Source organism: Nesoenas mayeri (assembly GCF_963082525.1).
Source record: "Nesoenas mayeri genome assembly, chromosome: 12".
NCBI classification, from domain to species: Eukaryota; Metazoa; Chordata; class Aves; order Columbiformes; family Columbidae; genus Nesoenas; species Nesoenas mayeri.
This window is the reverse complement of record NC_137547.1, coordinates 2,435,001-2,447,692: the sequence shown is the minus strand read 5'-3', so window position 1 is coordinate 2,447,692 and position 12,692 is coordinate 2,435,001. Positions and strand designations below refer to the sequence as shown.

At 41.3% G+C, this 12,692-nt stretch overlaps 1 protein-coding gene across 1 annotated transcript in view; it reads left to right on the top strand.

The window, feature by feature from the left end:
* Positions 1-10,559, top strand: part of SHCBP1 (SHC binding and spindle associated 1) — a gene marked incomplete at both ends in the record, with an annotated part of 36,275 nt that extends 25,716 nt beyond the window's left edge. Inside the window, 8 exons of the mRNA XM_080351964.1 lie at positions 2,231-2,464; positions 2,564-2,732; positions 3,688-3,808; positions 7,180-7,311; positions 8,136-8,254; positions 9,002-9,088; positions 9,427-9,568; positions 10,276-10,559. Coding sequence (XP_080208090.1) covers positions 2,231-2,464; positions 2,564-2,732; positions 3,688-3,808; positions 7,180-7,311; positions 8,136-8,254; positions 9,002-9,088; positions 9,427-9,568; positions 10,276-10,559 — 1,288 coding nt within the window. The remainder of the gene's footprint in view (positions 1-2,230; positions 2,465-2,563; positions 2,733-3,687; positions 3,809-7,179; positions 7,312-8,135; positions 8,255-9,001; positions 9,089-9,426; positions 9,569-10,275) is intronic.
* Between the last annotated feature and the right edge of the window lie 2,133 nt (positions 10,560-12,692).

Below are 12,692 nucleotides of genomic sequence, written 5' to 3'. Positions count from 1 at the left end.
ACGCCATATGGAACTGAAGCAGCGCACACGGACACCATCTAGTTGTATTTTTGAGGATGCTGGAAAACCAAAGCACACCATTAAACACACCGGGAACGAATAACTGGAAAGTTATCTTTTACTGTAGATTTTCATCTGAGTTTTGCATAGTCTCTGTTCATTGTCTTTCATGAGAGTTACTTTTCAATTCCTTTTCTTTACTTACTATAACTTAATATCACGTGTATGCGGAAGTTTGTGTGTCATTCTGATCCAAATTTGATACTGCTGTGATGCTGAGGAACTACAACAGCGAATATTTATAACCCAACCTGAAAAGCTATTTAGGATACAGCATTACATGTGCTAGAATATAGCATATAGCATGTGCTTCACAAAGAAAATTAACATTGTTACCCAGACTGTAAAGGTGGCCACGGACATCTCTTTCAAACAGGACCTGATGTGACATTTGAGGACTCTGGTATGCCTGGATTTTTCTTAGATCATACAAGTGAGAAGGAAGTGTTATATATGGAAATGGTACATGTTTCTGAAGTGTTCATACTTGTGTGCTCCAGCAAATGACCATCCTGCTGTTGAGTTTTTGGAGCCTTATGAAAACTCTACACAGAATAGACCCAGAATGTAATGACATGCCATGAGTTGATGTTTTTATTTTTTTAACACTGCGTGTGGCCTTACAGCCATTTTAGAGAGAATCCAAAATACTTAAGCAATATCTTCAAGCAGAAGAGTGTTATTGTTTCTTATTCTTCCATCCCATGCTTGATCCAAAGCCTGTCCTCCAAGCTGCACTGATGTTGGTGCTCTCCTCGGTTTTCACAGTATTACAGTATGTTTGGGATTGGAAGGGACGTCAAAAGATCATCTAGTCCAATCCCCCCATGGAGCAGGAATGCCTTGGTGAGGTCGCACAGGAACATGTCCAGGCAGGTTTTGAATGTCTCCAGAGAAGGAGACTCCACAACCTCCCTGGGCAGCCTGGGCCAGGCTCTGTCACCCTTACTGAGAAGAAGTTTCTTCTCAAATTTAAGTGGAACCTCTTGTGTTCCAGCTTGATCCCATTACCCCTTGTCCTATCATTGTTTGCCACCGAGAAGAGCCTGGCTCCATCCTCATGGCACTCACCCTTTATATATTTATAAACATTAATAAAGCTTGAAAAAACAAGATAGTTTTATGCACTTTCATAGCAAACAGCTCTAAAATGTAGAGTATGTGTTTCAGGGCCAGATTACGTGCAACCTTTAGTTTCCTTCAAATATTTTATATTTCTACATTGCTATAAGTCCTCCTGCTGTTAATCACGCTGCATTGACTTACTCTGTCTCTGATAACCCCATTGCCAGAGTTCTTTGTGTTTCTCTACACCGTGTTTATCAGAACTGCAGCAATACTGCCTGCTCCGACTGCAGATTTTCTTGGTTTTGCAGCACGCTTTAAATGCAGCTTTTGAAAAATCTCTGAAAGCTGAGGGAACGTCTTTGGCCTTCCTTCCTGTAACCTTTTGAGCAGAGCTATTTCTATTGTGTTCAATTGGTTCACTGCAAAAACAGTGCGAGGTAGTGAAATCTTCCCTCGTTTGTATCATCAGTTGCTGTCCAGGTTTTTTGTAACACTGATGGTTGTTCCTACATGGTTGGTCCTGGAGTTCTTGGCACCATCCACCTGGCAGATGTTTTTATCTGTCTGACTTTGGCCATGCGACTTTGGGCTGGCATTTTCTGGCTCGCAATTTAATTTGTAGAGGATTCTCTTGTGATAGTGCTTTTCTTATTCATCCTGTGGCTTTGTCCAGGTGGTTGTTTGGATTGTTGCTAATAGAGACTTCACATTATAGGATTTTTCTTCTGTTTCAGAGATTATTTTCTCAGTTTTTCTAACAAATGCTTAAAAATAGATTAATTTTTAAGGTTATTACCTTCTAAAGTCTTACTGTTTTTTTATACCTGTGCTTATGCTTTTGTTTTAGAGTGAGTTTCTGGTAATTGTGTATAATATTTCAAGGTGGATGGGCAGCCATTCAGAAATCAATATATTTGTGTCTGCTCAGATTTTTGCTGCCTTCAAAAAAAATTGAGCTGTTTTGATATCGACTGCGGAGAACTTTGACTAAAGTGCTCATGGACAACTTTGACTAAAGTGCTCATGCAGAACTCCACAGGTTCTCTCTGATCTTTCAAAATTGTAAACGTGAAGTATACTGACTGTGTGCTCTGAATCGCAGGCACTACGACATCCTTGAACGCCGGGTGCCTTCTGGGCTTGTAGCCGATTACCAGAACTTGTTGTCTCAGTGTGAAGAGGTTTACAGGAAGTTTTTGAATGTGAGGAACAGCATCCCCAGCAGTGATGTGGACTCGGAAGCAGAAAATGTCTCCATGGTGGAAGGACTAAAATTGTATGAGGAAATAGAGCACTTAAAGCAAAAGCTAAAAATAATTGAGAATCCTCTGCTGAGGTTGGTGGTGGGTTTGTGGAAGGAGAAGGGGCCGTATGGGAAACTGTACCTAGACGTTCTTTGCTGAAGAAAGAACTGATGGCTTTGCTCTTGTTGTAGGTATGTGTTTGGTTACCAAAAATACAGTGGTCTCCAAGCTAAAGGACTGAGACCAACAGGTACCAAGATCATTCATATTGTATCCTCAACTATGACGGCAAGTCTGCTGCAGTCATTGATGAGGGACAAACTTTGCCCTGAATCTTGTGGTGAAGAACTAGAAATACAGGTACAGGAATTGTCTGCTAATACTTTTTTTTTTCTTCAAGGAACAATGTGGAAGACTAAGTTAATTTATCATATGCAAGGTCCTACATTTGCACAGTGTTATTTTTGTCAGTCAAAAAAAGCACTGTGATTTAAACAATAAGTGGTAAGGCTAGATGATACAATTTTTTAAAATTCATTTGCATCTGCTGACTACTCTATACAAGCAGTTTCCTTCCTGTGTGTGGGAAATAGAGATAAACCTGTAATAATTCTATAATGAAACATAGCAAGGTGTAATACTTATATTTAGTTTTGAAATACCTGTGTCTTTTGACGGTACAGTTAATGGCCTACAGTTAGAAGAAATGTCAATCTTTAGCTTTGTGTTAGGAAATATATTTATTTTAGAGCAGTTATGGCCCCTTTGGTAGCTAATAACAGTCTGGATTCCTTGGGCTCAAATTAAATTCTGTGATCCTGTGACCTCATATTTGCCACTGGTACCTGAACTCTGTTTTGGGGTGACTTGCACTGGGAGCAAAGGGTTATGTCAGTTTTGAAACCAGCTCAAATGGAGTTGCTGACTTGTTTGTGGCTTTTATTTTCTTTGTCTTCTGTCATCTATTTCTTCAGTAATTCATGGCAAATCACTCCAGGCACCATTCAAACGTTGGCCTGGAACTAAGGCCATATTGAGATTTGCTTCCTAGTGCATGTGCTCTTCAATTTGTCTCTCTGCCCCAGTTTTCTCATGGGGGAATGGACATGACCCAAACATCAAAGGAATGTTTTAAAACTGTTTTTGTTCAGAGAGTGCTATGAATCTTCACTTCAAAGTAGAAATTGTGGCATTATAAATGGTATATTTTTAGCAAAAGCAGCAACATTTAACTGAAAAGCAAGCTTTAAGGGCATAAATGCTTCCATTTTTCTACCATTTATCAGGAGCTGACTATATTGTTTATCTTTTACAGTTCCACAATGATCCACTGGCAGCTGTAAATGCCTGTTATGAAGGAGACATGGTCATCATCTGTCCTGGGCATTATGTTGTGGATGGCATGTTCAACATCGCTGACTCAGTTGAGCTAGAAGGTAGGAGGTTTGCTAGCGTAAAGGTCCTGAAAACAATGTCAACTGAACATTTTAAACTAGCTCTGCATAAGGATTTACTTTGTGTGGGGTTTGGCTGGAGCATTTGCTTTTTTCTTCAAATGTTCCTATTTCTGCTTGTGAAGCTATGTCCAATACAGGATGGAGGAAGCTGTTTCATTAGCCATAGACACTTCTGCAAATAAACTTCAAATTTTGCCGATTAATAGCAAATTCACCCTTTCCTCATATTTGTCTGGCTAAATCCTGATCATATAAATAAGAGGATTAAACAGAAACATGAGGGACTTGATTATTTTTTTTAATCGAAGAAGCACAAAATTCACTCTGAGAGGCTTCAGTTTCTAGAGCCAGAAACTTTAAGAGCACTTGAGAGTTGTCCTGTTCTTCTCTACATATCTTATGGAATCACAGAGTGTCAGGGGTTGGAAGGGCCCTGGAAAGCTCATCCAGTGCAATCCTCCCATGGAGCAGGAACACCCAGATGAGGTTACACAGGAAGGTGTCCAGGCGGGTTGGAATGTCTGCACAGAAGGAGACTCCACAACCCCCCTGGGCAGCCTGGGCCAGGCTCTGCCACCCTCACCCCAACAAGTTTCTTCTCATCTTTCCGTGGAACCTCCTGTGTTCCAGTTTGCACCCACTGCCCCTTGTCCTGTCCCTGGTTGTCACCAGAAGAGCCTGGCTCCATCCTCCTGACACTGCCCCTTTCCATATTGATCCCCAGGAATGAGTCCCCCCTCAGTGTCCTCTTGTCCAGCTCCAGAGCCCCAGCTCCCTCAGCCTTTCCTCACATGGGAGATGCTCCACTCCCTGCAGCATCTTGGTGGCTGCGCTGGACTCTCTGCAGCAGTTCCCTGTCCTGCTGGAACTGAGGGGCCACAACTGGACACAAGATTCCAGGTGTGGTCTCCCCAGGGCAGAGCAGAGGGGCAGGAGAACCTCTCTGACCTACTGACCACCCCCTTCTAACCCACTCCAGGTGCCATTGGCCTTCCTGGCCACAAGGGCCCAGTGCTGGCTCATGGTCACCCTGCTGTCCCCAGGACCCCCGGTCCCTTTCCCCTACACTGCTCTCCAACAGCTTGTTCTTCAACTTATACTAGAATCTGGGGTTGTTCCTGCCCAGATACAAGACTCTACACTTGCCCTTGTTGTATTTCATTAAATTTTTCCCTGTCTTAATCTGCTTCAGAGGTGCTCTCTGAGCCTCCTTGCTGGTGCAGTGCTGGTGAATATAGAGGGAAAGAGCCAAGTGCTACTAGAACTTAATTTATGACATCTGTTAGTTGCTAGGAGTTGGGGCGGGGGGGGGGGACGGGGGACTGGCCAGTGGGAATCTGCGCTATGTGAAGTGTCTGGGTAGCTGAGGGAGCTGTTGATTTAACATCTGTGTCTATTATGTAGAAACAGATACAGCATATGTGATTACTTTAAAAAAAAAAAAAAGAAGTTTGAAGTACTTCTGCCTTCTCTAGAATATGTTGCTATCTCTTCCTCCCAGTTCTTGATTTCTCAGTGTAATTCCTCTGCTGTAGTGGAATAGTCTGTGTATCACCAGTGCTTGTGCAGACGTTTATATTCTTATTTAGCTGCAATTTTTATCTTGTCGAACCTTCTTAATGGGAAGAAGGCTGGGAGTTTGATTTCCTGCTGTTCTGGACTTTTTCTTGTCCTTGTTTTATGAGCATCACTTTCTTTCTCATCCTTCTCATGTATGTTTGATTTATATAGATATGCATGCTGATAGACAATGCACCTGCTAGAGAAAGGATAAATTCATAACAAAGTGCTTTATTTATCTGCAATAATCCGTTGTTCTAAAACTGTGCAGAGTGGTATTTATGACAACTGCTTTCCTAGCTTTGAGGAAACAATAAAACAAATAGCACACCTATTAAAGGATGAGCTACGCTATCTTAAAGAACAAGGCATTTAAATATGTATCTTTAGTACGAACCACTCTGAATAATGAATGTGTCAGGGTATTCGTTCTTACATGGACTCCTGTTAGAGAAGTTTTCACAGCAGCAGTAGCAGCCAGAAAGGTTTGAAGGTGGAGCATAACAGAACACTTTGCTGGCACTAATCTGAGCTGTTTTGGTGCCTTTCTTGGGATGAAGAGATGACTCATCAAACATACAGTGTCATTTTGCATAGTAGAGCTTATATTTTTTTACCAGCCTCTGTGGAAGTCAGTGCTAAGGTTGAAAGTACAAAGATTAGTAAATCAGGGATAAATAAAAGCTTGTAAGAACTATGTATGGTTAAAGCTGTAACAGCTGCAGGAAATCGTGGTAAAGATAACTTTGACACTTGACAAAAATGTGTAGCAAAGGCACCTGAGAACTTCCCTTCTGCTTGTAGGGCAGCTGTTTAAGCTGACGGGAGCCTATGGCATCAGCACATCTGTAATAGTCTGTCTCCTCCCCAGGGATGGCCATAAATTGATAGTGGGAAAAGATTTCTAGATAGTACAGTGTGTTGAAGTATCCATAACTTTGCATTAAATCTGTTGTCTCTAAAGCTTTCTCCCAACTCTTGTCCAAAAGCTTTTTCTTTTTTAACCTTTTTACTTGTACATCACACTATGAATTGATGTACTTAGTTAAAAGCTAGCGTCCTACTCAGGTGTTTTGTATCTTTGTGTGTGCTTTCAGAAAATGATAGGACTCATGCTGCTTTAATAGATGTTGCCATATTGCTTTCCTTATCACAACTGTTGTCAGTGACAAGCAATAAAAGCTTTACATGTATATAAATTTCTCTTTAAGTGGCTCAGTGGGGATGGATTAGTAAACTGATATTGGCATGTGCTTGTGAAAGTTTCTTCTTAATCTGAGATAATTTGGAAGCCTGTGTAACACAGGAACAATAGATTTTGACCCAAGTTTCATTTAAACTGGGAAGTTGAGCAAGGCTTTTACTAATATAAAATACTTTGCAACTTGTGTTGTGGTGTCAAGTGCTTTCCCTTTGGAAGGTCTAATGAACACCTTTGAAATCAGACTGCAGGTGCCTGTGTGTCCTTGGTTCTGCTTTAACTTTTGAGAGCGAGAACTGTGCCCTTGGCAGATGTCAGCTCAGTTACCATTTCGTTCAACTATCTAAAATAACTTTGCAGCTTGTGTGCCGTTCAAGTGAGGAAACTTTTTGAGTTTGCTTTTGAGTGCCTGTGCCTTGGTACAGACGAGACGCAAGGTGCAGCCTGGCCACTGGGTGGAAAATCCTCTTCAGCATATTAGACCTTAAGTTTGAAACCTCTGTATTTAATTTAAATGTCTGTTATGTATTGAGCACCTGACTGTTACCCGTTACCCATCAAACCTGCATCTTTCATCTCTGCTTTTAAGGCTACGGCCTGCTGGACGATATCGTGATAGAAAAACAAGGGAAAGGAGACAACTTTGTTGACTGTACAGGAGCCAATATAAGGATCTCCGGGTTGAAGTTCGTGCAACATGATGCTGTGGAGGGGATTTTAAGTAAGTATAAAAGCATCTTGACCTTTTTGTGAATCTTTTGTAATTTACTGTTAGAATTAAAGCTGGGAACCAGTTTTGGAGTTTACTAGTTTTAACAAAATGTTGTGGAGAGCAACCCTACAGGTATAAATATCAAGGCGCCCCCCTTGTTTTTTAACTTGCTCATAATGTGGACATCAAAATAACTTCTAGTCTTTGTACTAACAAGCTATTGGGTTCTTGTGTTTTATTCTTATACTTGAATAAGATCGTTTGACTTAATCATTTTCTGCTACTAAGGCAACCTGACTCCACTCCACAGCCTACATCTGGCTACTTGGGAAAGGAAACAATTCCCCTTTCCAAAAAAACCCTCCTGTGGCAATATTGAGCTGTGGCTGAACCCAATCAGCTGTCCCTGAGGAATGGCAGGGGCTGCAGAAGTGGCGTAGAACTTTGTTTGCTGACAGCACATTCAAACTGAGGCTCCAAGAATCCCAAGTTCTGTCCAATGAGTTTATTTGCCGTGGCTGCCTGCCTTTGCAGAAGAGCCTAATTAATACTTTGCCTCAGCAGACATCTGTTTCTAAACATGTTAAAATGTTTATTAACACCTATATGCATGTATATAGTATCCTGTTAATTCAAGTCTAAGGCTCCCTTGCAGCACTGTTCCTGCTTATACTAGAAAATAGCACGAGTTCAAACCATGCACAGGCAAATCAGTGAAGTGGATAAAATAAAACAGTGATTTTATCACACTGCAAAAATGCTACAAGTCTGTAGGAGGGAGTTGCCTTTGCATAACTGATTCATTTAATAGTATTTCTTTTGTGTGTATGTAGATGTCCATCATGGGAAAACTACCCTGGAGAATTGTGTGTTACAGTGTGAAACTACAGGTGTAACAGTACGAACATCAGCTGAGCTATTAATGAAAAACTCAGACCTGTATGGTGCCAAGGTACATACAAATTCTTAACTCTGCCTTATTTCCTAAATAAAAATAAAGGTTTTTCCTTGGAAATAATATAGTCAGTAACGGGGGGGGACTTCTGTCACTCTTAAAGAGAACCTCCACAAATTCATTTTGTACAGCTACATGTTATTAAGAGTTTGGTCCTGGGGTCTTGTGCCCTCCGATAGTATTGAGTGAAGTGTCTCGTGCGGATTTGTGTGTGATACTAAAATGATGCAGTAACAGGGGACATCTGTGAAATAATCTTTGCTGCATTGCTGGACTGTTCCATGTCCTGCAATACTTTTAAAGTGATTTTCTGTTTTCTCTGCCCATAAATAATTTTCTCATTAAGCCTTGAATTTGTTCTGCAAATGAAATGCCGTTTTTGGACACCTTGTCCATTGATTCTTACAGAAGGGTGATAAAACTGAAATCTGATTAGGATGTTTTGAAGAACGATGGGGCTTTGAGTGCTGAGGTGGATGACTAAAGAACAAGCAAGTAATGCCAGTCTGTGCAGTTACTCTTCACCAGAGCTTTTATGGACTGGTGGCAATTGTATTATCTATGTGGCCTCAACCTTGAATATTGCTGCTGAAGTTGGTTAACAAAGCTGTGAAGCTGGGGTGGTAACACAATTTTGCAGTGTGTGAACTGGTAGATGAACACAAAGATCTGCAATGGCGTTGGCAAGTTAAACTGGAAATGTGCCTGAACTATTTGTGAATTGTTATAAATTTTATCTTGTAGGGTGCTGGTGTGGAAATATATCCAGGTAGTACGTGCACCCTGTTAGACAACGGCATACACCACTGCAAGGAGGGGATACTTATAAAGGTCAGTTTGAGGCAGAATATACTTGTTTTTCAGAAGCTCATAGCTACTAGAATTAGTGCAAATAATTTGCGTTTAGGCTGGCAGCCTAACCTTGCAGCCTTACGGTAGAACCCTTCTATGTCAGATAGTATGATAAAGGTACTCGTTTGCCTTTGGTCAGTCCAATATATTTGTTTTATTTCTTATCTGCCAGAGAGAAAATGTCTTTTGCAATGTTTCTTTCATACGCAAATAATAAAATTCTAGCCAACCCATAGGACTGATTCTACCTAAAACTGGAATATTTTGCATCCCTTTAGCTGGATATAACATGTTGAATTTCCATTTCTTTTCTGTAGAACTTTTTAGATGAACATTATGACATCCCCAAGATAACCATGGTCAATAATGTGATCCATAATAATGAAGGATACGGTGTGGTGCTGGTTAGATCAACAGTACCCTCTGATGTAAAGGATGCTCCAGCAGAGACAACAAAAGGTATTTTTTCTCTTCATAGAAGAAACTCCTAAAACTAGCATACCCAGGTTTTTGGATTGCATAATTCATAACCAAGCCTTTTAATTTTTTTTCATAATATCAAGACTGATTTAGCTGAAATAAATCTTCATAGCTCTGAGAACAATGGCATTTCCTGCGATGTCTGTGCTCTGTGGTGTGTGTGCACTTGTGTTGTAGTCCTTACGTGCCTGGTCTGTGCTCCCTGTGTGGCTCGTGTCCTCCTTGGATCATACAGAAACAGGAGAGAGAAAAAGCACAGAGAAAGCAGATGTGGCTTGTCTTACAGCTCGTCTGGTTCATGATCATTCTCCGCTCATTTTTTGTTCTGTGCATTAGAGCTGCCAGCCAGAATTTTTAATCTGCAGTGAATGAAATGCGACAAGTGTATTTCTCATAGTATGTCTTATTCAGGAAGAAGTGTCACTAAGTGCAATGTGTAAACCCACTGTAATTTTCTCTCATATGTCTGTCACTTAGCAACTTGAAGTCATCTCTAGAAGAAACATTTTCCTTATGCATCTTGTACTGTATTTGGAATATGTGATTGTGACTAAATAGTTATCCAAAAAGTGAGTGGAATGAGGTGGAAATGCTAAGACTGAACACAATTTAATTTTAGGAGTTTTAAATTAATTTGGCTGCTTTGCATGATTGTTGGTGACATTCTTAACTGTTTCCTGCCTTAGGGAGTTCACAGGCACGTGATGGCACAGCCCAGAATTCTGGGGCTGAGGGGCTGCACCTTTGGGAGCAAGCTGAGCTTTCTGAACAAACTGAAGGCAATTTTGAGATTGCAAGTGAAATCGGGGCAACTTCTGCAAAGAAGAGCCAGATGCACAAGAAAAGACTGAGTGAACTGGGAATCACAGAAGCTGGTGACGACTTAATGTCACAGGAAGTGTTTGTTTCTATCGTGGGCAATCAGTTCAAATGGAATGGGAAAGGAAGTTTTGGTACCTTCCTTTTCTGACCATCCTGACTCCCAGTGGCATTGCAAAAAGAGATTTGCACAAGCTATTATTATCACTGCAAGAAGTTGTCCTGTTCAATTAGCCTTCCATAATGTTACTAAAATGTGACAAATATTTATTAATAGTATATTTACATATTGCATGTGGAAACTTAGCTTCCTTGCCGCAAGTATGGGTAACATGGTAGAAAACAGAACTCTGGTGTGGAGATTGTGCATGTGTTCAGCTAATTTGTGTGCTGCTGCTTTGCTAGCTGTGTTTTGTTTTGTTTTTTAGAGTATTTAACTTATTGGAAAAAAAAAGTCTTCAGAGAAAGAAAATATAGATAGGGTTCATCATAAAAGAGTGGACAACAAACGTGCAGCAATTAGTGGTACCTCTTCCTTCATATATTTTAAAGTGTCATTAGTCTGCAGTTGACCCCTGTAAGAGTTTGACATACTTTTTAATTTTTTGCGTTGAACTGAAGCAAGTGAAATGCTGTTCCTTAGCAATGCAGTGCTTGGCTGCCATGTTTCGTACTTGGAAGTTTTCTAGAAAACTTGGTGTTTGGAAGGGTTGCACCATGCAGTGTTCTGTGTTGGTCTGTGCCAAGCTGTTGGCTTCCAACAGCTGCCCGTGCACCTTTCCCTTCGAGAGGACGGCATCTGACTAAGCTCCTTTAATATGAATAAAGAGAAATTAAAATAGATGTCTGTCAATTAGTGGTATTCATACTATACTTTCCAGTGCGTTATTCTAACTTTTTAAAAACTGTGTGCGGCTCGTAGTGGCTGAGGTTTTGGAAATGAAGGGAAAAATCTGAAAAATTACTTTCTACTGCAATCTTACCAGCCCACAGCTGTGGAATGTTCAGTAAAGCAAAGGCACTTGAGTGGGTCACTGCACACTGTTGGTTTTTACTTGAGGGAGAAACGGGAAGGACTCTTCATTCTCAGTGCCTGGTTTTTAATTACAAATCTAGATGCCTTCTTCAAACTTTTGTCCTGTCTTCGAGAGCTGTAGGACAGTTTTTGAACTCATATGTGAAATGTATGTAAGGAAAATACTAATTCTGAAGTGATTCAGGATGTCCTATGAAACCGAATCAAGGACGTTGTTAAGAAGGGAAAAGGATGGTGCCAGCAAATGGACGCTCGAATCATTTCTAAAAGCAGCGTAGCAGGTGGATGCCTTCACTAGAAATGAATATGTTACCTGGGAGTGGATGTGAATAGTCTGATCCAGACTTTTCACTCTAGCTGTTCTTAAATTGACAATCAAAATTCACTTCAGCACATGATTTGTTTTAGTGTGAGCAGCTGATAGAAAGGAAAGGAGAAAGGTGTCATTTACCAGCACTTGTTTTCCTCACCCACAGCCGCTGGGTTTGTTCTGCTCTGGACACCTCACGTCAGGACTAAACTCTGCATGTGGATTCACATCAATGTCACTGCAACAGCTTAGTGTGCACAAAACCAGAGACGTTTTCCACACAGTGACTTTAAAGAAACGCTGAAGTCACAGGAGAGCCTAATGCTCAGACTGGCATTAGTTTAGTATCTGAAGCTGCTCAGCAGGTCACACGCGTCTTTCGTGCATTGACGTTACACCTTTATTTCCCCGAGTGTAACCCTTATTAAAGGACTGGGGCTAAAACCGAACTTTGTGGTTTTCATCTTTCCAAAACTGTAGTTCTCCTGACTGAGCTGCCATTGTGATATGTAGGTAACATTTCTTTCCCTTGCACTTCATTTTAAGCCCGGCTTATCTCTTGACAGTTTCTTCTCCCCCTTTCTCAAAATTCAGCTTGACATTGAGGAAGATGCCAATAAGAATGTAACTCTTCTGCTTTTGATAGCAGCACAGTTGTGTGTGTTCCTGTCCCAGCTGCTTTCTGCCAGCGCTGGGGTGTGTGAGCTGTGACACCAGCTGCCATGGCCCTGCAGGAGCTTCCCCAGGAGCCGGTTTTGGTAACCAGGAGCTGCATGTGAGGAAGCTGATGAGCCCTTTAATGACACAGCTTCTCTCTGCAGCAAAGGTCACCGGACCAGCAGGAACCAGCATTCAGGTGTTCCCTTGCTTCCATAGGGACCCTGGCCGTGCCAGCAGCCCAGGGAGTGCGGGGCTGTGCCAGACAGTGGCACTGATCT